Source organism: Pomacea canaliculata, linkage group LG1 (genome assembly GCF_003073045.1).
Source record: "Pomacea canaliculata isolate SZHN2017 linkage group LG1, ASM307304v1, whole genome shotgun sequence".
Taxonomy (NCBI): Eukaryota; Metazoa; Mollusca; class Gastropoda; order Architaenioglossa; family Ampullariidae; genus Pomacea; species Pomacea canaliculata.
The window spans coordinates 27,453,741-27,478,502 of NC_037590.1; the positions used below are offsets into that span (position 1 = coordinate 27,453,741).

Below are 24,762 nucleotides of genomic sequence, written 5' to 3' on the forward strand. Positions count from 1 at the left end.
CTCTTGCCCGCATGCCCAGTTCCCCTAAAACCCAGGAATACTGCAACAGTAACAAAGCAACGATTAACTGACATTATTTAACTAATGCATTTATGTGTATCTCTTTCCTGTTAACATATTTGTGCATGCACATAGACACACACATGTACACACTCAATCATAAACAACAGACCTTAGTAAACAGACGCCACCACTGCCAGTTGCGCAGTTTAAGATATGCAGCACAGTTCCGCTGAATCACACGGATGGCATTGATCTGTTGCAGGCGTTTCTGGTAATTTCTGTAAATACCCCATTTGACTTTGGATTGAAGGCAACCTTTGTTAAACTTTATTAAACCAAAGTGTGAAAAACATTATTATTCAATTAAAAAGGTTAGAATTCACAAAAAATTATAAACTGATTGCCTTTTAGACCAACGATTCAAAATATATGAAGCATAAATAAGAAGGCCTTACGTATACTTAAGACACCTCTAAACTATTGCTGCCATACCATTATAAACAGGACATACCTGCGAGCAATGAGACCTCGTGCCAAAGACTGGAACTGCACAATTATGTCAGTCAGCTTGAGGTCCCTCTCTTCTTCTAGGTGGGCCAGCACACCTGCCCTGAAGAATATCTTGGACTGACCAATACGGTAGAGGTTTGTATCCAGCTCCAGGCTAGAAATCTACAGGAGACAAATGCCATCATTAATTACATTTTAAAGTCTACTATTCCACACAGTGCATTTTCCAATAATATCTTACATACATACACATAATAAATATCAGACGTACACTACCTGAAATATTCCACTACATTTCACACACTTTTCTTCTTCATACCATCTTTTCAACAGCTTTTTTGCCATCCATGAAACCACGTGGAATTGCATTAGGAGTCAAGATTTCATATCGCTGACGGAATTCTTGAAAGAGGATACGATTTGGGAATCCTTGGCGACAGATGCGGATACCCTCCAGCACACCATTGCACCTCAGCTGGTCCAAAACCAGTGGTGAATCAATCTTTCCAGCCTGCATGACAACAAGGACTGATATGTATCAGCTTATTAAGCTTTTCAGTCCAAGAAGAACATGCTGACAATTTTCAAGACATTTTCACTATTGGCTCCTTTCACTTATTTTTTAACACAAAAAAAACTTAGGGATAAGTGTCAATGAGGGAGCAGGTGATATTATCTCAGTCAATAATGTCCTCACCTTCTTCTCATGGTTGGGAATGATACAGCGGACAAAATTAGGGTTTGTATTGCGAAGTGTTGCCATCAATTTGCTAAGCTGCTCTTTATAAAGCTGCCCAACTGTGCGGAACATGCCCTTGCGAGTGCGTGAGCCAAACATGGTGTCCCCTGCAGCAGCTTGCTGTGCACCCATTCCTACGATTTCAGCTACAACGAGATGTACAACAGGTCTGCTTTTAATGCACACGCTTACATGCCAGAAAACACTCTCAAACATGTGTGGATGGTAATGGTAGAGGGGAAAAGGTAAGCAAAAGGATAAGAGAAAAAAGTGTGATCACAAGTGAAAAACATTTTTATTGTTGTTCCTTTTAAGCAACTATCTTTTGCTATAGCTGCTTGATAGAAACTGCATGCCTACCATCTTTCCAGATGCCTGCAACAAATGGATCTGTTGAAGCTTGCAGAATAGCTACAACATTTTCATTTAAGGGATCCATGTTTTTCATCAGCCACTGGTCAGCTGAGTAGTCCACCTGCCACCAAGAAATAAATCAGAAACAAAAAACTTGCAAAATGAAAAAAAAAACCAAACAAACAAAAAAAAAAAAAGCCAAAAGCCAGCATGAAACAATGAAAGAAGTCTCAAACCTAACTGCAATATGTGGACACTATGCAATGGACACTAAATACAGCAAGAAATAACATCCAGAAAATAATGCTTCTGCGAACAATCAAATCCCAACTTCTGTTCTGAATGATGACACATGCTAATCTAACATGCACACACAAAACAATAACTGATAATTAGGGCGTAGTAGAGTGAAGGATAAACATTAATGTATGGACAGCAAAAACATAGACCCACCTTGTCAGCATAGTGAATGATCGAGAAATGTGCATCAGCACGAAAATCTGGTTTCTGGAATTTAGGATGAGATGTGTGCTGAGCCAGCAGCTTGTCCACAAAGGTTTTGTCAGTGGCCTTGGGGAACCAGCACTCTTCATCCAGCAAGGCAAAGATACCCATTGGCTGAAAGCAATTTTGATGTTAACAATGCAGCCTGACATACTCGATTTTTTTTCTTTTTTTTAATTTTCACAATAGTTGCTAACAAATCAAATGTCTTTCAAATAAGCATCAACAGGGTATACTTTACTCCTAGTAATAACTCTATAAGTTTGACACCACAAAGCACCAGAAAATTTAAATCAAATTACTTATTAATAATAATTAATATTATTATTGTAAGAATGACTTAAATAAAATTTTAAAAATCTTTTTAATGTTTTACAAAAATAGGAAATGTTTCCTTCCTTTTTATTCTTAAATGTTGGAAGGTACAAATTTTAGTGCATTAAGTAGTGCAGAGTTATGACAGCAAAGCAAAACATTATCTTAGTGAGGATTTTTTTTCCAGTTTTGTACTTTTTGATTATAAAGCCATTTAACAAAAAAAAAAAAAAAAAACAAAAAAAAACAGCTGGAGACAACAATGGAAGACATGCAACTTTCGTTGCTTGAAGCTACTGCTTCAAATTATCAGCATCTACATTTTTGCTACACAAGGATTGAAACTTCAATTCTTCAGATTTATTTTAGAAATTCAAATTCAACAAAGAATTTTAAAAAAAGAGCCTAACCTTCTCCAGAAGGTCAATTGTGGGTTGGAGGTCAAGGCCAAAGTCAATAAACTTCCATTCAATGCCCTCTCGCTGATATTCCTCTTGCTCCAGAATGAACATGGTGTGGTTGAAGAGCTGTTGGAGCTTCTCATTTGTATAGTTAATGCACAGTTGCTCAAAGGAGTTCATCTGCAAAAAAGAATGGTTTCAATCTACTCAATGTTCATACATAAACACACTTAACTTTTACTCGAGATCTCTCTGTTTTTTTAAAAAAAAAGTAAACAAACCAATGGTAAAAAGAACCTAATTTTTTTTCCCTAGACCTCGACTCGGTTCATTTGCAAAAAATGAAAAAGCAAATTTTACTTTAAACCAAGGGATCTTACTCTTGGCCAACAAAAAGGCAGTTCTTTAACTGTTTTCACAAAATCAGGGTCTACCAATTTTGCTAACAATGCTGCGGTCTACACACACACACAAAAAGTCAAAGGAATATGATCCCTGCAGAATGTATAGTACAGCTGAACTACAGTTGCTTACTAACAGGACAGTTTAGCAGTTTAGGCGACAGAAAGCACCAAAGACTTTATTACTCCCCTCAAACATGTTAAAGGTAGAGACTAATATATGAATTCCCTGACAAGTACTATAGGTACTCTGTAAACAATCTGTACATTCTCCAAATGCTGAACATTCAAATACCAAGGCTAATTTTACTTGAGCTTTTTTACATTTTTTTTTCTTTAAACATTTGCAATGACCTACATGCACAGCTACATCAATTTTCATCTTTTTTGGTCTGTTTTCTGTCTTTTAATCTATATTATTCAAATATTAAAAGTAAAATAAACTTTAGAAAAACGTAAATACAGCAAAAAATTAAAATTAAAACCAAACAAGTTTAAATAGAAAAAAAAATTATGCTAAGCCAATATCTGCACAAAGAAAGCCCTTGTCAAAGGTTTAAATCGGTCTGGAATTTGCGAAATAACGACTCCAGATCAATTAACACCATGCAACAACTGCTGAAAAAAGATTAATAAGAAAAACCAACCAGCCCAACGGAAGCTGGAACAGGTATGAACAATATATTACAAAACTGATTAACGCACAAGCATGTCTTGTCTGTGATACACATCTATTTACAACTATATGACACTTCCTCACAGCCACACCCACAACCATAGTTGTGCATTCTCAAAATCTTCATTTTGCAAACAATGATAAAACAAGTGAGCAAGATAAATGAAAAAGAAGGAGACAACACAGGCAAAAATTCCGTGCAGCATTCTGCAATCAACATACACCAGCTTTAACCATATCAACATCAACAATACTGCATTACTCTCTCACCGCTTCCTTAATTCTTCCACCTCTTTTCTGAGACCAACCACAGGAGGAAGGAAGGCAGTGCTATTAGAAGTTAAAGGCTTATACTTTTTTCTGAATCATTTTATTAGAGGTTAAGTTAACTAGCCTAAATTGAATTCATATAAATCTGGCATTACTTTTGCAATAGGTTAAATCCATTTGTTAGTAAACATATGAAGCAATCATAAAATATAGCATGTGGTACTTTCTTTCCAGACCATGTTCATTGTACAAGGTATGATATACAACAAAGTGTTAATTTTTATTATGACATAACAAGTTTACTTAAAAGAAATAGGGAAAGAAGTCTAATATTTCCCCCCACAGCCAAAAATGTAAAGGAAGCAGAATGATTCTACGTATTGAAACCGTTACTTAAATAGATATGATTGTACATAAACTAAAAACCAATTCGTCTGGAATACTAACTCTTTACACAGTTCTAAATATTATGACAGGAAAATAATTTCCTTGGCAAAGTGACAATCGCACTGATTACATTTATCAAAACATCCTTCCACCTTGTTACCATCTGTTGTCAACAGCTATTTCTTTGCCTCTTTTGAAGCTGTGTAATGCTAAGAGGGAAATGCCTACTTCCTCACCTGCTGTGTTTATCCATATGCTCCCTCACCACCCCCAATGACTGATACCAGTCAAGGGATAAATGAATGAGGCATGAGGTATTATACATATGTTCCCAAACTATATTGCTCTCTATAGCCAGCAGCATTTGTCAAGGAAATTCTACCCAACATCTTAAAATGTTTTAGATCATCAACTTACAAATTAAAAACTAAAACAACTTTTTCTTCACCATCATACAGAGGCACTAAAAAGAAAGCCCAACCAATTGTAACATTTATAATCATCAAGCACACTACTGAAACTGTAGTTACGAAAAGGCATTAAGTCGTAAGTCACTGCCCTGGGACATGAAGAAATTAAGGGCAAGCAATGTTACTTTACTGGGAGAGTGGCAGTTATGGTGTGATGGCGAAGATGCCCCTATACAACATCTACAGGCTCTGTAGCTCCATGCTATGGAGACAAGACTCTTAACCTTAAGGTCTGCGTTTATGTTTACATCTGCTTTCTATAACACTCTCTGTGCAATTCCACTCACAAAGGAACCTTTTCTCAAGGTGTCTGGGTCTTCATGAGTCCAATATTGTCTCTGTTTTGTCATGAGCTGTGGATTGGGTAAATAATGTAAGACTCTATCTTAAAGTCTATGCATTTACAAATGTTCTTTGTAAAAATTACAAAGCATGTGTTTTAGGAAAATCCACACAACTTAACAACAAAACTATTATCATTTTTGGCTGTAGGCATTAGCTGTCTACCTGTTGCAACCATGCCTGATTACTTCAGTTGGGTCTTGAATCACTAACTCTGTCAGATATTATACATATTTTTAAAAAGCATAAGAAAAAGCTCCATGCAGTAAAAAAAAAAGTTTGTAGTTAACATACCTTTTAAAATAATGTTAAGTTATGCTTAGATTAGATGCTTGTTTAATTTTTAAAACATGCAAAAGTGCACAATGGCTTCATTTACAAGCCTACTACATCCTACTGATCTCAAATGACTAAATCTGCCAGTCGATGATTTACAAAATTGTATAATAATGTTTACCTGCATGTAATAATTTCTTTAGAGACAAACAAGATGCAAATCCTTCAAAATGTGTTTGAATTATTCAAAATGTGTTTGAATTATTCTATTGGTTGCGCATATTTTATCAAGGGCTAATCAGTATTAATTGGTTCATTTTCACCAAGTAAACCATGTCACAAGACTTATAAACAGTTGATTTATGCTTCTAGTGGTTTAAACTAAAGAATAAACTAAATTGCTTTAGAACTTATAGAGTGTTAGTTAAAAGAAAGAAAACCACATTTAGATACCTAGTACTTAGACACAAACAACAATTTTGCATCTTAAAAATGTTTAAGCACTTATGTCATCTGAGAAATTTAGGGGGCAAAGAAACATTACTTCTGAGAATGCTGGAGGTGTTGTTTTTTTTTTGCAAGTTACATATTCAACACTGTCTTTACATAAATGACATATACAGCATTTACAAAATGGCACATTAAATATACAATATAAACTAAATGGCGTGGCAAAACAAAATGCTATGCAACACTACGCAATGTTTAAAAAAAAACTGATACAACTGACAATGTAAGTGCAAACAGCACAGCAGTAAAAGTCAGGACAACAGTAGATAAATATGCTGACCAGGAATGGACATTCCATGCTGAAAAATAAGTCTATCACACAACATCCAAGTCATAACACTGTTACCACAGGCCACTTGCCAGCATTTACCTTCTGGCTAGATTTCTGGAGAGATGAAATGAAGAGACCATTGAATTATTGTATCTCAAATAAACAAATCTAAACCTAATCTACAAACTCAGTATACCAAAGCAAGAAAAAAAAATCTTAAAAGACAGCTGTATCATCATATCTGCACCTTTTCAATTTCTTCCCAGAAAGACAATAGATTCATCTGTAGCATGTTATATAGCAGTTTCATGTGTCTGAAATGTTCTAGAAGCATGATAGACTATATAGTTACCGACATGATCAAAATACACCAAAGTAATCAAGCACTACCATGAGACTGTTTTAAAATATGATATGGATGTTTCCCAACAATGAAAATACTGTTTCAAAAGATGAAATAACACAATACTGCCCCGCACCTGTTGCACATATTGTAAGCATTATCAAAGATGACTTCTTTATGTACAAGCCATTTGGCATGCAGACTGACAACAGTAGCTCTCAAGAACTTTTGCTTACATGTATTATCTTTTCCAGGTTTCCTAAAAACTAAGATTGTTACAAATACTTTGCTGCATTACTAAACCAGGGTCTTGCATATGGTGGCACTCAGCCACTTCTTGTAACCAACGGAATCTAGATATAAGGTGGAGACAGCAATCAGCTGCCTTTTACAGCTAACACTACCAGCAACAAAAACAAGCAACTTATCAATACAAAACAACAAAATAAAAGCAAATTAAAGATATTTTGTATACACCATCTCCAAAACAGACATACAACAAAAAATATTACAACAACAAAGCACACATATAGTAGACATACAAGGGGGTTTTGCCAGAACCTGCCTACCTTGAAGATCTCAAAGCCGGCAATGTCCAAAATGCCAATAAAGCTGGCCCCTTGCCTCTTAGTACGGTCCAGTGATTTATTGATTCGCTGCACAATCCACTTGAACATGCGTTCATACATAGCTTTGGAAATAGCTTCAACTGCAAACTCCACCTATGAAAAAGTCATAATAGAGCATAAACTGTCAGTTGTAAGTTGGGTTGGAGTTAGTTTAACAGAGATAACGTTTCTATTGCAAAAAATGTCTTTAAAACACTAAGGGGTAGAAGTAATCAGGAAGGTCTTAATAAAGAGGTTTCACTGCATCTGGAAAAATATGTCACACATACCTGCGCCTTAGTCTGTGCCTTTGTGACAAAGTCACGCCCCACTTTGATTTAAGGTTTGAGGAAGGCCTGTGTCATGGCAGTCACAGGCAATCCTAACAGGTGGCAAGCTTTCTGGGCCACTATCATTGGAAAACACAAACATTTCCAGCAGATTTACAGGAAGTTTGGAATTTATTTTTAATACAAACGATCAATTTTATAAGGAAAACACTGCTGCCTTTAAAAGCTGTTTCTACTATATAAAACTTTCACATCACTCTCATGTTTCTTCCATTTTCCCCCAAAACAAATCTTGAAAGAGATTACATGGCTTTTTTCATAAATTTCAAGCTTTTCTGTCAAAATAAAGCAAATTGTTTTAATGCTCGTTCTGGCTATCTACTGGTGCATTTCCATCAAAAGGAAACTCCATTTATAAACATGATTGTTATCTGCTCTGATTTTTATAAGCTTTAAACACAAGCATGCACTGCCCACAAGCCCATTAAAATATCTCTGGTAGATATCCAGCACCTTGGAATAGTGGGACATGCATCTTGTTCTAAGACAGAAATTCTTCCCTCAATCAAAAATTGAAGAGCTTAATGGAACATTAATGACTATCATCCTTTATGTTTTAAACACCATAGTTTGCTGTTGAAAACAAAACAAAGGTCTCAATTGTTTCCACTCATAACTCAGTCATGGGAAAATCTCACCAGTGTTGTCCGGCAATGTAGCTTGGTCAGAGTTCCTATCCTGTTTGAACTGCATGTTTCCAAACATAAGTACTGCTGAGATCACACGAAGTAAGGCTGAAAAATAAAAGCAGCAAAAAGATCACAACATATGCCAAGAGATGCTTTCATATGTAGCTTAAAACTGTTAATAAACATTGTTACCTTTGCAGAAAGTCACAGTATAATGCCAGTGATAATTACCCATGCAATCATTTTTAATGTTCAGGTAAAAACATTTATAAGAGATGTTAGGTGGATGGCAAAAATGAAAAAAATAAAAGAATAAAATACATGCAGTTTTGGTGCTTCACATGATCACTTATGGTCTGGTACACCAAGCTGAGTCACTCACATGCAGTCTGACTTTTAACAGTAAATCTGACTTTTTTCCCCACATTTGGTTATTATAAGGGTAGCAGCTGCTGCCTTCAAAAGCTGCATTATGTCTACGTTACTTTCTTTAAAATCTACTTCCTACTAAAGGAAAAAGGGTGGGTGGTTGGGTGGGAGACATCTCACCTCCCTGGTCATCAGGAGTGAATCCCATAATGGCCATGGACTCCAAAAGGCTCTGATATTCTATACTGTCATCCACCCCTTGTACACTGACAGCTCCATGGGTCAAGTACTTGTACTTGCTCATGTCTTCTAGCAGAAACTCCTCTGTAAATACATTGCACAGAAAGCACATTCATCAACCTCATCTGCAGTTAAATACAGCAATACTGCAATTAATTACAAATGACAAAAAATTATTTGATCTTTCTCTAGACTGAGACTAAACAGGATTATGTGTCACGAATAAAAACTAGAATCTTTCTTTAAAGCACCCACAAACACACAAATAATAGAATTAGTTACTTTAGAAAACCTTACCGTGCAGTTTACAAGAAAAAAAAACCAACCTAAAAACAGCAGCTAGATAGATAAGCACAGCTTAGATGATAGAAAAAGCTCACTGCGCTGTTGAGGAGTGGCTCCTGTCAAAAACTGGTAAAAGATGTGAAAGGTTCGTTCACCCTCTGCCTGTCGCACAGCACGAGACTTCTCCAGAAGGTCTGGATAAATGCTAAGGATCATGGTACAAAAAAAATTACTTTGCAGGCTACAGAAGCACAGAGCTTTCCTTTGTTTCAACAGAAAATCAACCACTCAAGTTCTTTAACTCTCACTACTCTCCTCCTCATTTAACACTCCCCTTTATGTCAAAGCCATTTCTATATAGCATACATATCTTGGTAGTGGTACTAAGCTGTAGTAACTGCACATGCTGATGGCATTCTTCTTCTCAACATGAGTATTTACACTAACCATGAACATAAACATGAACTAACGCAGGATAATCATAATGATCTCAAAACAATGAGTTCATTATTATCCCGTGTTTCCATTTTTTGTGAAGCACTTTGACCTAACCTTTAATGGTGGGGTAAAGCACTATATGAATATATTTTATTATTAATAAATATCCCATTTACATAAAAACGTGTAAGGATACAGGTTTCAATATTTGCTCCTGAGATATATCCAGAAGAATCAAAATTGATGCGAATAAACTTGCCCTGAAAATAAAATGAATCAGCATAAATACTTTCACTTACAGATTTTCTGTATCACATACACACATGGAAAAAATATACAAAACCAAACTAGAGCTGGTAATATCACATTCTGAAAGTCACAAAAGTATCATCTTTAGAATTACTAAGAAGACTTGCAAATTAATGTGATACACTCATACAAAATACAATCATAGATAACTTACAAATCTGGAGGAGTTGTCATTTTTTATGGTCTTTGCGTTGCCAAATGCTTCAAGGATTGGGTTGGCTTGCAGAAGCTGGTTCTCTAGCTCCCCCTAAACAGAATTATAATGTCAGCTTATATACCCCTAGAAATCCCCTCAGCATTTAGTTCACATTCGTTCTACTACTTTTCCACAATGCCAGTGCCACCAGAGTTCCAACCAATAATTTTAAAATAAAGTTTTTAAAAGTGTATAATAATCCTCTACAAAATCCTTCTACTCATAAATAATAATTTCAGATCTCTTGCTAGTCTTTTTTTTAACCCATTGAGCTTATATATTCGACACTACTTTTGAAATGACGTATTATGTCCCGTAAAAAAAAACAAAAAAAACCCAATTATTAAAGGACAAGTGAGGTGCAATTTTATTGTATATTAATGATCGGGTAAAGTTCAATGCAATATGCTATTTTCCCAAATAGAGGTGAATACCCCATTTCTGTTCTGCAAATACACTACAAACACATGATGAACAGAAAGAGGTCAAAATTGTAACATTACATTTGTACACGGGTCCTAACTCTTCCACTGAGGCCTTAAACTACAATCCTGACACCTGTGCTGCTGACCTATGCAGATGATGTTTACAAGCATGTATCTAGACAATAAAAGTGAGATATTTGCCTGATTTAAGGAAATAATATCTTGTACTAATATCTTTTTACCCAATTATCACAAAATGACTTGCACCCCTCAAGTCCTTTAACAAATGTTATCGTGCAGATTTAAATACATGCTGTTGTCAATTCAAAAAAAAAAAAAAAAGAAACTGTTATTCAACAACAAAATTTAGGAGTAGTGGAAGTACTGTTTTAAACAAGAACAGTTCTTTGACAACATCTGTTTTAAAAAAACTGTTTTGTGCAATTATAAATTAAAATATTTGTGCACAATAAGGCGAGATTCCTTGCTAATCAACAAAATGCTAATTCATGCATCATCATCTGCAAAAGATGTTTCATAAGTAAATATTTATATATCTGTACTCAAACAGGGTCTCACTCCAGCTGTAACTTAAAGACTGGTTAAAAATGTCGGTTTTCAATCTTTAAAAGTATAAACAGATGACAAACTTGGAAACTATTTAATAAGTCATGTGCCACATAATGACATTTCAGTCAATGACTGCACATTTGGTGGTTGTCTCATCAGGTAATAGTGGAGCTAAAAAATTCTTATCGATTAGGACACAGCTGTCATATCGTTATAGTGGAATACATTGTTCAGGCCTGTGATGCTGCTGCTGTCAAAAAAACCTACTGCACTGCCAGCTATATAAAGATACAGCACACAGCAATATTATTTAATGATAGCTACCTATGGTTGTGTAAGTACGCTCCATGGTGTTTGTGGGACAAAATCGACAAACAAAACATTTTTCAAAACATCTCTGCTGTTAAGTGGACACATGGGTGTACAACAAAGTCAAACTGTTCAGCTAAATGCTCATATTTATTTAAGAGGATAACACACTGATCGTTTTAATTTCTGAGATAAACACTTCAGCTTTTTGCCTTGAAGCTTTATCCCTTTAAAGTTTGCTAATGTTCACAGAAAAAAGCAACCTAATCTTGAGATCAGATTCCTTTTTAAATTTTGTTAGCCAAGATGTTAGAAAGACGAGCCTACTGATAAACAAGACTGACAACATATATTTTGGCAGAAAATAATGTTTAACAAGCTAACTGTAACATTTGATCATCTACAAGAACTGGTACTGCCATCTGTACTATTTTTAAAGAAAATATCAATATTAATCTCATCAAAATGCATCAATAAAGCCTTGATAATACCATGAAGAGAAAAAACAAATTTATTTAAAAACCATCAAAAATGGCAAACAGAAATAAACCATCTCTGAAAAAGTACAACTTGTACAGCCAATGGCTGTAAAATATCTATGTCTGTTGTCAAAAGGTACAAGATTCTCTAGTTTCTAGATTAGCTGTGAAAGTTATTCACTCAAGCCATCAATTTAGAATAGACAGTTGGAAGACTCCACACAGTGCTTAGGATTTAATTTTCTCTCCCACAATCTGAAGTGGTATCAGTAAAAAATCAAGTTAAATGCTAACAGAAACAAATGCATTGCAGGGATCTACTATGCATGATCACTAAAAACAAATGAATTCTGAGCAGTGAAGATGTACTTACGAGGTTGAACTCCTTGTTCTACAGATTGTCCCAACACAGAGAGAAATGAAACATCAGTAAAACATGCCAACAACATATATAAACCATGCACAAACCAAGAGCACACTAGAAACTTGCCAGAACTGATACAGTTTGAAATTCCACTTTGAACAGACTATACATAAAGCAGCTGCCAACGAAACAGATTCCTCTATTTGACATATTACCCCAATATTATGTGCAGGCTAACTCTAAAATTCTACTGAGCTAGTTCCAACATATCTGCGAACAAAACAGACTTCTAAAATGTGAATCTAAGATGCCAAAAAGAAAAGTTCATTTAGAAAAAATTAATGTAATTATGCAAAAATGGTTTTCACTTTAATCACTTTTTAAAGAAATAATGGCTAAATGCTGTTTTCATGCTTAAATAAGTTTGCAAAGTTAGTTTAATTCAAAACCAGAATGTATCAATTTATGGAGATAACTACATATCCATGCAATAACTGTATAGAAGTTGTGCATTTTTAAGAAAAAAGAAACCATTAGGAAGATGAGAAACCTGTCAAAGCCATATACAGCACCAGCATATTGATAAGACAGCCTGAACCACCCTTCATAATGCAGACTATTTGTAGCAGCAGTCAGATTTATTGAAGGTGAAAGAAAAACACATCTAAGATGCAGAAAGTCTTGCAAACCATCAATCAAGCTGGATATAAAATGAGGCTGAATGATGAAATGAACACTCAGTTGTTTTTAGGTCCCTACTGGATATTCTATCCAGTTCTGGTTATTGTATATCTGCGATTTATGACCAAATTGTTTTGGCACCACCAAGGTAATATTAGTCTTCAAGGGAAACACTGCTTGAAAGACATATCCTCCCCCCCCCTCAAGTCTTTATTAGTTTATTTGTACTTATTAAAGTAACTTAGTGGATAAATATTTGGCATTTCCATACTGTAGTTCTGAACTTGAACACTTTACAGTTAGGACTTTCTTGCTCAACCACTGAGTAAACATGTTTTTTGTTGTTTTTTTTTAAACTATAAATAACTAAACTATAAGAACTGAAAGCTTCTGTACTTCAACCTGGTAAACTAACAATGTCTTATAAGTAATCCATAAAAATTACACACCCAACTTGTCCTACTAATTATATTGCATGCTTCTTAATAACATGACAATCAATTTTAACATAGACAAAAAAAAAGCAACTGAGAAATTCTAAGATTACATAAATACTTCTTTTAATGGCATAAACATAAGTCCTCAAAACAAATCTGAATATCGGCAACTCTTTCTTTTAAGTTTAATTTTAAGTTTTGCTACAGTTGCATGGAATGTGATCCCCTTTCCCTACCACTGACTTGGTATGCTTGCGATGGATACAGAACTGAAAGGAAACGGATTTCTCAACGAAAGCAGAGTATTCATGCACATTCATGCACCTGATGGCAAAGTTCACTATTTTGCAAGATCCATATCTATAAATAACCATTTGTTAGGCTTTCATGGAGTCATGAGAAAAGTCTCCAAGGATACAGGCTTAGGTATCATTTTTACTTTTTCAAGTAATCTTCTGCCATGCAAAATAAGAAAAGCACTGATGAAGTTTTGCATCATTTCTGCAATCTTTCAACTCCTGTTCAATAAAATGTTAATTTTGCATTCTATCCTTATAGTACATTCTTTAATCAGCGGTAATGAAACTTGCTGAAACATCTGATCAGTGCTGTTCTTTGCTAGCATGTCATGTCAACTATCTGGCACAAACTTAAAACAGTCATGAAAAAAAAAATAAGATACTAGGTAACAAGAACTTAATACTCTCATTGTCTTTGGGAAATCTGTTAGCACAGTATAAAAAAAAAACCAAGGCACAGACCATAATATTTTACACTACCTTTATGAGTTTGAACTAAAAACTGAGGTCTATCACATGGAAAGCTAAAAATACGTTTTACACTCCTCTCTTCATGCACCTCACAAAGTGAACAAAAAAAAAAAATTCTAATTATTTCCAGTAACTTTCAAAATCCCATAGAAATTCACTAACAGAATTAATCAAAGCCTATTTTCTTTTATCAGTGACAAGTTTCATGATGAAACGACATCAAAGTCTACACTACACGCATATACTGCTTTTTATTTTAGCAAACATACAAAAGTCACAAGTTGCTCAGTCTTCAAATGTAGCATAGTCATTAATGAGACCTCCCATGACCCACCCCACCCTCCTGCCAACAAATAAACAAAGCTTACATATGATTACTATATAATTACCAGTCTTAGCTCTAGCTTTAAATAGCCCCACAAGTATTTTTTGAAAAAATCTAATGCTAATGATTATAAAACGAGGCTGCATGAATGGCAGGAAGATATCTACTCTTTCATCTTTTAAGTCTCTGTCTTCAAATTCAAATACTACTAGGACAGTGCAGATAAAGCATGTTAGCTATGTACAAGCAAGACTCAAGGCACTATATTTTGCCCATCCTACCATTCAAAAAAAATGTACATATGCCAATCATTGCACACATATCCAATGGTGAAACATCTTTGCATGCTATAGAACAAAGGCTTTCGATACAGTCGAAACTAAAGATTACGCAGGTATGCCTTAAATCATGCTGGTATCACAATGCTTAGTAAGGCATCTTGCAGGTCTTTCCCATCCAGACATCATACCATGTTCGGTGCACATGCAAAGCAGTTCCCAGTCCAACAGGATACACACAAATGCACCAAAATAACCAGAAGATTGCCATTAAGACTTCACCATCCAGTCCATGTAATATTCAGTATTGTCAAAAAATTCTCTTTTCACAAATTACACTGAAGAATTAAGCACAATGCAAATAAAAATGTGCATTTCTAATAGCAAAGCATATATCAGCAGCAGCTGAGAAAAGGATGCCAAGTGTTATCAAAGCATATTTTAACTACTGCAACTGGATGCTGACGAAACCTTAAAGAAAAGAAAGAAAGAAATGGAGGAAATGACTAACCGTGACATGCTGGATATTGGATACTGAAGTCCGTGTCTGACGATTTGAAGCAGCAACGTAGGCCAAGTACTGGATCACTTTCTTTGTGTTTTCAGTCTTTCCAGCACCAGACTCACCTCTGCAGCAAAGTCAACTCTGCATTTATAAAACTATCTCCTTAATTTTCACACTTTACTTATTCTCATTATATAATTTAGCAAAGTTCCAAAAATAAATTAGGGATTATTGCATAAAATGGTGCAAGTGTAAACAGAATCAAAATTTTAAACTATGTAATTTACTAGATTTAAAAATTAAATTTACGAAATAAAAAAACTATGCCAGATAACAGGTTAACTTAAATGCTACGTAGACACCTTGTAACTGACCACAAGTTTCCAAAACGCACCAAGTTTTGTGAAAATCCCTATGTGACCTACAAATCCTTCTGCATGCCTGTTCTTTCTATATAACCAGAGGCATGTTTTACAACATATACTTACAAAAAACATACACATACTTACGTGCACAAGATTGACTGGTCTTCACGATCTGCAAAAAAACCAGCAAACAATTTTTTCAAACAAAGGAACAAAAAAGTGTATCTAAAACAAATGCTTGAGTACTCTTAAATTCATGGTGTAACAGGCACTTCATTTTATATTTTAAAAAAATTTCTGTGAAAACTAAGTTTTGGTGAATATATGTAACACAAGAACAAAAAAAAATATTTAATGCTGCAATTTAATATGAAAGGAAATGTGCCTTTTATTCAACATAAATTCCTCTTAACAATTCTTTTAACACGGTATTTTTGGTCTTAATATCCATCAATTTCAATGTCAGATTGGTTGATTTTTCATTTTGTCTTCATTTGCCATTTGCACCAGTTAAAGGAAGCTATTCAATTTAGAAACGTGAAGCTTAAGGTTTGTGCAGTCACATCCCTGATTGCTTTTTGAGGGTCTTTTTTTTGCATAAAAATTATTTATTTTGGTAGGTGTAGCAAGACACTTGCCATAACGCAAGTCAAGTAGGTGTAAGAACATTTACACTATGTACTGAATTTTTACAATGTAAAATAATGTTCCTTCAATGGCATTACTTTTGAGCCATTAGAGAAATGTGGGGACCAGGACCCACACATACCCTCTATGCTACCCTTCTATTTGATCAAACATACTGCAATGTTATATGCTGTGTGCTAGCTTTTCCACACCCTGATGTATCAGACTACTCAGCCCACAGCTCTGCCCCCCAGCTCAAACCATTCCCTCCACACCCTCTGCCAATCCCTGCTCCTTCCCATCAGTGATATGAGGTGAGTCACTACCTTAGCCTTCACTGCACATATCCTGTCTTTCAGTCTAGAAAGAGGAGGCTATTTTCAATTTTCCTTTAACAACAACATGACCCATTTATTTGCCTGGCAAGCTGTAGCCACACTCTAAGGATCTGCAGACCCACTAGTGTGTTTACTTATAACCTCTTTTATCCTGTTTCCTACTTCTACTTATTCTACATGCATGGTGGCTAACATACATTATAAAAAAAATTTCTGATGATAAAAGATGGGCTGTCAAAATAAACCTCAATTATTCTGTGTCCTTATTCCTAGGCAAATAAAATGGTACACATGCAGTTTAAGTATGCTGTCAGAAACACTGATTCAAAGCCCCTTATATCAGTATACTGCTCATGCTGCCAGTAAATCCAAAAAAAGGATGCAACTGGTGACAATTACTAACAAACACAAGTCATAACACTAGTCTCTCACCTCCAAATCTCTTTCATATAATAAAATGGACTCGTTGAAACAAGAAAAATGAATTTCAAGATCTCTAAAAGGAAAACTACTCCAAAAATGGTCATCAAATGACTGAATACTAATGGATCTACCCTCCTTGAAGCTGCAGTCATTATCATTCAGCAGAAGGCCAATTGATATATAAAGAGATGTTAAAAGGAACACGTCAAATTAACATCTTCAATACAAGTTACAAGCAATATTGCCTTTTATTTTTAAACTATTAAAAAAAAAAGAGGCTGAGTTTCAGTGTTAAAACTTGCCAGATTAGTTACTGCTATCATGAAACTAATCATTTTCAGTTGTGGTTTTGGAACAGTGATTGACATGCCTGCTAGGTTACTCCTTGTATAAGGTGCTTACTTTACCTTGCTTTCCCTTCCCCTTATCTGCAAGGTCAAGGGGTCACCTATGCCAGCTATTTCAGCAATGCCAGGCAACAAGCATAAAGAGTTCTCTCTTAAAACCCAGCATTAATGTCTTCTTGTTTGAACATAAGACTCTTACATTAATTCCAAATGACTGAAAACTAAATCTATATATTTTTAGATCAGTATCATTTACTAAAATTGTGTATCTTAGCTTCTACATGCATCTGTAAGATTCAACAAATACACTATACCTCTTATGGTATGTGCATGTACACGCAACTGTGATGCATATGAAAAGCTGCTTCTTGCCAGAACCAGGTGCAAAGTTATTTTTTTCAAAAAGTCTACTAAATGCTACATTAACATTATATGCTATATTACATATATATATATACAAACATATACATATGGCAGCAAGGGGCTAGAAAGGAGGCAAAGACACAGCAAGTCTTCAGCTTACAAACATGGCAAAACATGTTAAAAGGATCTGGGAAGGAGGTATATGACTGCTTCTGGCCTGAAGCATTAACTCCTGTGAAACCTTGGCCAGTCTATATTGCTTCATTTTTCAGAAGTGCTATGATTGTATGAACAGATCTGAAAATCCCTTGTGGCAAGAAGCACAATACTGTTTTCACTACTTGTTTACATGATATATATTTGTTCAATGTAGCTTAAATTATTTTTATCTCCTTTCCTTATCCCTATACATCTTAATGGTATGTCTGTCATTTAATTACAATGTGAATTTCCCCTATACTTTTATAATAAAGCAGCATCAAAAGAAAACCAAAAGTATGTAACAATACAAAGTTCTAACTTTTCTTAATTAAAATGGTCCAAACCATCTGAGTGTAGGACACTCATCACTGGTTAGAAATTCAAAATTGATGTCGGAAATCTAGCAGCTAGCCACTTTCTCTAAAATTAAACACATAAGTTTTTAAATAACCATAAAAACTTGTTTCTTCACATAAACTTCCATATAAGTATCACGGCATTTTCATATCTGATGATCATGATTATGATGGCATTAGTGGTGACATGCACTAACAATACAAATTTTAAACTGGGATCAGACATCTATGGCGTGGATGGAGAATCATTCTCTGAAGCTGTATTTACCTTGCAACATACACCTATATGCTGAGTCTGCAATGGCATAGACATGTGGTGGAACTTCGTGGCGCTTCTTCCCCTTGTACAGTTCAATAACTTTTTCTGTGTAGATAGGGAGCTTCTTGTATGGGTTCACAACCACACAAAACAGTCCAGAGTATGTCTAAAGAATGAAAAAGAAAATTTTTTTTTAATATTTACCCATCTGCAAGCCTTATAGACAAGCTTGCAAACATGTAACGATATATCTTTTCCCTTTGTCTCACACACACTTCCCATGTAGAGGGCTATCTTTAAATGAAATGCTAGTCAGGTCACAAAACTGCCGTTTACTTCATTAGTTTAACATGAAGTGGTGATACAGGAATTAGTTCTTTCTATTATCACAAAAAAGAACTGATTGTTTTCATGAAATTTCGTGAAGTTAAAAACTGACTTTCATTGTGACTGCAATTCATTGTTTGGTGTCATCTTTTCACACCCATATATATATATGTGTTGTGTCAGTATTTACACACTATTGATCCTAGATTTCAACTGTCAACTAAATCCAATCAAAGGAAGAAAGCACAATCATTTTTAATATTCAACCTATTTAACAATAAAATATTATTAAGTGAGAAAATGATGAGCACCAGAGATGAATAAAGGGAAGAAAAAGCGTATGATTAAAACTGTTATCGACGAATTATTCTGCCGTAAACATATATGACTCACGGCGCGGCATTCCCCGTTAGCTTTACGAACTATGCCAATCTACATGAACAAGCTATTAATGTCTTTGATAATGTATATTATTAATATCTGTGATGATAGCATGCGAAATAATGTAGGTGTTGTTTTGAACGTACATTTTAGACTATTCCTTTCTCCACGATTGAACAAGATCAAAGGTAAAGTTGTCAACACTTTCATGCTATACAAACTACTCACGTATATCAAACCAGAATAATATCTGTCTTTCAAATTGTGCAGAACTGAGGCTTCGTTCAGGCATGTCAGTTCTGCCATATCTTCGACTTTGTTGAATTTTGGTGGGTTCATTTTTTGAATATCATCTCGGTGTACCAGAATTCTTTTCCCGGTTTCTTCCACTTCAACCTCCACCTGCTCGCCTTTTTCGCCTTTTACACTGGCTGCCGTAAAACCGTTGGTTTCGTCTGGAACCCATACTAATCTTTTTGATGCCCATTCTGCTTGAACTGCTGGATCATTGATCACTGTCCGGTCAATGGTGAGGTGTTTCAGTTCATTCGGGCCAAGATTCGCTGCGCCTTCAAAATCCGCCATTTTGAATGTCTCACGGAGTTGAGTTAGTGATTAAGCACAAAAACCTTCAACATGTATGTTCTTATAAGCAGTTGAAAACAACACAAACGATGAGAAAACCTCCAACTGTCACCCCACTATGCACTATCCATATGAACTCCTAAATGCGACAGGACACCGCGGAAGAAAAACTTTCTGGTAGTACAGTCCAATGTGCTTCTGAGGCTCTCGCAGCGTATGGCTGCCGTTTATCACGTGACAAAATAGGCCAAAGGCACGCCCTGCTATGCCACGACAATGTCGTCTGTCTCGGTCAAGCTAGGAACTTGCAGCTAATAGTAGGCGTAAACAGCTAGCAGACACTCGATTGAACTAATACTTGGTATAAATGTTATGCGTGATTTCAAAAGCAATGATTTTAAGTAATGTGGGGTGAATCAGCTTTACGTTAGATTACAAAGCAGCAGCGCACCCAGGAATCCCCTTCCATTGTTTTGTTTCCAAATATGGTATGTTTTCGTCCGCTAACGTCATCTGGTCCTCGTACTAGCGGCGAACCGGTCTCTTTACTCTTGGCGATCTGCGAATGTGCGATTAAAATGATTGTTTAAAGACTTTTATTGTTAATTGTTCGTTTGATAGACCTGGTATATGTGCCGTTTTCACAGGTCGTATAAATTTGTGAGCAAAGTCAAACACATCGCACCCGGTCACCGGGAACTCCCAGTAAACCTAGCTCTTGATAGCAGAAGAGGTTAATGTACGAGGTCAGAGACGCGATCATTCTTTTTATTATGAACATTTTCTGTCTCGATGATTACTACTGTCGCAGTATACCAAAGTGCATCAGTTACTGATAATGAGGTTCCGCCCGCTGGAGGAGCTAAATTTAGCAGCAGTCGCTTTCAACAACGAATTAAAGCATCCACATCCACGAGACCACTACCATTATGTGGACGTGCAGGTGCGAGGATGACGATCGACGATCATCATCACGACAACGACGACAATTGAAGAAGAAGACCAGTTTTGGTGAACGAGGGTCACATAAATCTCTGGATGCACGTCTGTATGTCGGGGATCAATGGAACAGCTGGGAGTTAATTATAGAAACTGCATGATGAATTTTCGTACACGGCAATATTTTTTTTTTTAAAGCGTGGGCCATAAAACTCTAATATATTGTGTGTGTTAAGACAGTGTGTGTGCGCAGGAAAAAGGTGTGGATTCCCTCTGTGAAAAAGAGAAAGCGTACGTTAACTGTGTTTAGGATATGAAAAGTAGAAAGTGAAGAAATATATAAATGCTTCGCTTGCATAAAAGATTTTGCAGAAGTGACGATCGAGTTTGAAGGCTGTACCAATAATCTAACCAGTTTCCTTTGCGACCTTTAAGAGCCTTTTCCAATTAATAAGCTTAACTTTCATCGGCCTTATGTCGCCGCATAAGCCCTCTAAGCTGTAAACTTAATTGTGTTTGGTGTTGGATCCTTGTCAATGTGTCCTCGATCTCTCCTAAAGGTACTTCAAGAGACCTCTGGAAGATTCGAGATAAGGAAGTTGAATATACATTGTTTTAATGGGAAGCCAACCAAACGATGTTTAAAATTCGAATTAGTTTCGACTTACTTAAGGTCGACTTACAGAAGTTCGACTGTGTGTCTTTACATTGATTTTGGTTTATTCGTTGTGGACAATGCCAGTCCTTAAAGTGCTGACAGCCTGAGTATGGTCAAAGTTTGTTCCGATAAAAGCCACTGAAAGACGTTGACTGTTCGCCCGAGTGTTTTCGCCCTGAACTCTTGACGGCATTGCATGGCTTGTCTGTCGGTGAGGACAAGAGCGAATGTCAAACTTCCACGTGAAAGGATCTTCTGTTACTATTACAGTCGGCCAGGAGTAGAATGACAACAACACTTTAGCGTGTACGGTTTGACAAACGAGTGCTCATTCTTGTCCTTTCACACGCGCTGCACCGATAATATTCCGTCAATTTCCACCTCTATCTCGGCCCCACCACCACCCAACAAGCACCACCACCACCACCACCACCACCACCACCACCACCACCACCAACCACAACCACCACGACCAACAACAACTTCAACCGCCCCCGCCCCCGCCCCCGCGTTATAGATTGTATATAGGTTTGCTTATTCCTAACAAACCCGAGGACAATGCACGTCATATGCAAGGGATTAGTAAGGGTTAGTGCTGGGAGTGACGATGAGGATGATAGGGAAGAGAAGCTCGAGTTAATTAACTCTTCACATCCATGTATGAACTTCGCTTTGATATCAATTGCTTTGCTGTTTATTAGTATTTTCAGTGATTGTCTAAGAAATTATATTTGTTATTCTGCTAGGATGTTTACATAACACATCACAAGTGCACTGTTATCGGGTATTTTGCTGCTCACACTAAGCTTTCGGTAAACCAAACATCACAGAACTACTGCCGTCCGTTACTTCTCGCTCATAGTGCTCAGTCGATCGCTCGCTCCTTATTTGGACTTGTGTGGCAGGTGCGGATCAAGCAGCGAACCTGTTTGTGGCCGCTCGCTCCACTGAGAACTCGTCCTCATGACCAGTCAGGTATGTCGCGAGGCGTTGTGCGCAGTCGGATTCAAACAGCGTGACCTCGGTTCACTCCTATGTGCATGTTGGTCTGCTGATTTCACCTTTCCAGACCCGTGTTAATTTTTTTCTCTGTGGGTTCATTTTGTCCAGCTACCAGCTCTTCCAGCGAATCTGAGCCATGCGAGGTGTCACGTAATCTTCGTCGAATCTAAACTTAGAAACTGTAAATGAGAAAATGACGTTTATAAATATATATATAAGTATGTTAAAAAATCTGCTCCAACAGAGAAGCAAAAGTACGAAAAACCCAGCAAAAAAATACAAGAAGCAAGAAGAATAAGAAACATCCTTTATTTTTTCACGACTATATACATACAATGCGTGTGAAACTCGTTAACGAAGCTTTATGAGGTATAGCTGTCACAGATGAATTACATCGAAATCTTTGTCATAAATAATGCGGCGTTGGCACCACGAACTTCTATTCCTATATACGTCCGTGTTGGCACAAAAATTGTACGCATTGCCACAAGGAAGGACATATCTCAATCGTAGTAAATATAGTTCTTTTATGAAACACACACTACACACAAAAAGGAGAAAAGTTGAACCAGCATTTCGTTATAACTGTAGAGTAGAATGGTGAGCGTGCGCGTTCGTCTCTGTGTGTGTTCATGTTGCGCTGGGTCGATGGGGTGAGGGCTGTACGCGGATTTACTTGAAACTATCGTCACGCTTGGCTTGCTTGCTTCACAACAAGCCGGTGAGTCAAGGACATGTTGCTCGAACTAAAAGCAGCGAGACACTCGCAAACGCCACAGCTAGACTTGTCACACAGTCCATACATCAAATCTCAATGATAGGAACTTCCAGTTGTCATACCATATATAGTCACACTCTTCGTGCAGGAGGAAAAATGGCAATTTCTTATTTCATTGAGGTATTCGTAGATTTTAAACAGATTATCAGATGTGTCATTACTTTATAGTACTGTACGTAAACGATGTATGGGAACCGCGTGATGTACGACCCCAAAGGAATGCATCATATATGTAATTTATTGTAGTCACTAGCTCAAGCAAAGGACCAAGTGAAATCTGACTTTTATGAACTTGTTAGAAAGAATTTATCAGTGATGCCCTGCCCTGCTCATAACTTAGAAACACGATCGAGCTCATTAAAAGTGTTAAAAGACTGTCTAACCCTGGGACTACATGCAGTGCGAGTTTCTTAATAGTGCTCACACCCGCAGTGGACGTTATCAGATATTTTCGTTCACTCTAGATTAGTTCAGTGTTATTAACATCCGTATGCCACAAACATCTATGGAGCGCCGAGAGAGGAATTATTCATCCCATACAGGGCTGTACAGCTTTTGACTAGTCGGGGTTAACTATAATTTAGACCCTTCACATCACAAAGATGATGCTACATCTTTTGTTGCACTATAATGCATACATGTAACACACGACGTATCGGCTTGGAAAAATTTCATTTCTTTACTAAGGAAACTAATTTTCGATTCAATTTTTAGCCTTTTCTGCATTCTTTTGTCATTTTCGAACGTTTAATGTTTTTGTTAGCTTGTTTTTAGTTATTTTGTTGTTTTTTTTATTTGTTTTTAGTTTGTTGTTTGTTTTTTTGTTTGTTTTTTTTTTTTGGGGGGGAGGGTTACATTAGGGCCTTGTATAGGGTGATCTCTCCTATAGCCTCATCCATTTCTTCGTCGACAACGTCTATGCACAGAAAGCAAGGCAAGACTTGTCAGCAGATTTACATATATCCACATAAGATAATATTTACATATATCCACATAAGATAATGTGGCATTCGCCAGAGAAAACTATATTAAATCTCTACCAACACAAGAGCCTGTGCTAAGTCAACATCACAAAATTGCTGCATCAGGTCGGAGGATAAATGTCTATAGCTTGTGGTGAAAGTACAGGAAACCGCGGCCCCTACGCTATGCCACTCTTTGTTATCATTTTGCAGTTGTTTTCCCTGTAACAGGTCACTGGGAACAGCTCCAACCACACATGACTCATGATGGAGTTGAGGGGTGGCATAGATGACATCGACCGAGAGAGAGAGAGCCGGATGACATGTACTTTGTGTTATCTTCGACTCATGTTTTCACAATACGGAACTTAAACAGAGTATTGACACGTAGAAAAAGTGTTACTGTCAGATAGCTCTTATGCTGACAAAGGCATAAAACAAAATTTAGTTGAAAAGAAAACATTCTCAGGCGGAGAACACCAAGAATCGACTTCTTCAAGATGCGCCTGAGA

General features: G+C 36.4%; 1 protein-coding gene across 1 annotated transcript in view; it reads right to left on the reverse strand.

Moving 5' to 3' along the window:
• Positions 1-20,139, reverse strand: part of LOC112556951 (myosin heavy chain, non-muscle-like) — a 35,777-nt gene extending 15,638 nt beyond the window's left edge. Inside the window, 21 exon segments of the mRNA XM_025226460.1 lie at positions 173-281; positions 515-675; positions 833-1,024; positions 1,211-1,398; positions 1,613-1,727; positions 2,060-2,224; positions 2,836-3,006; positions 4,174-4,233; positions 6,529-6,543; positions 7,342-7,494; positions 7,671-7,789; positions 8,369-8,464; positions 8,909-9,052; positions 9,349-9,447; positions 9,888-9,951; positions 10,155-10,247; positions 12,353-12,370; positions 15,346-15,463; positions 15,849-15,876; positions 18,628-18,784; positions 19,555-20,139. Coding sequence (XP_025082245.1) covers positions 173-281; positions 515-675; positions 833-1,024; positions 1,211-1,398; positions 1,613-1,727; positions 2,060-2,224; positions 2,836-3,006; positions 4,174-4,233; positions 6,529-6,543; positions 7,342-7,494; positions 7,671-7,789; positions 8,369-8,464; positions 8,909-9,052; positions 9,349-9,447; positions 9,888-9,951; positions 10,155-10,247; positions 12,353-12,370; positions 15,346-15,463; positions 15,849-15,876; positions 18,628-18,784; positions 19,555-19,911 — 2,622 coding nt within the window. The 5' untranslated portion in view covers positions 19,912-20,139.
• Between the last annotated feature and the right edge of the window lie 4,623 nt (positions 20,140-24,762).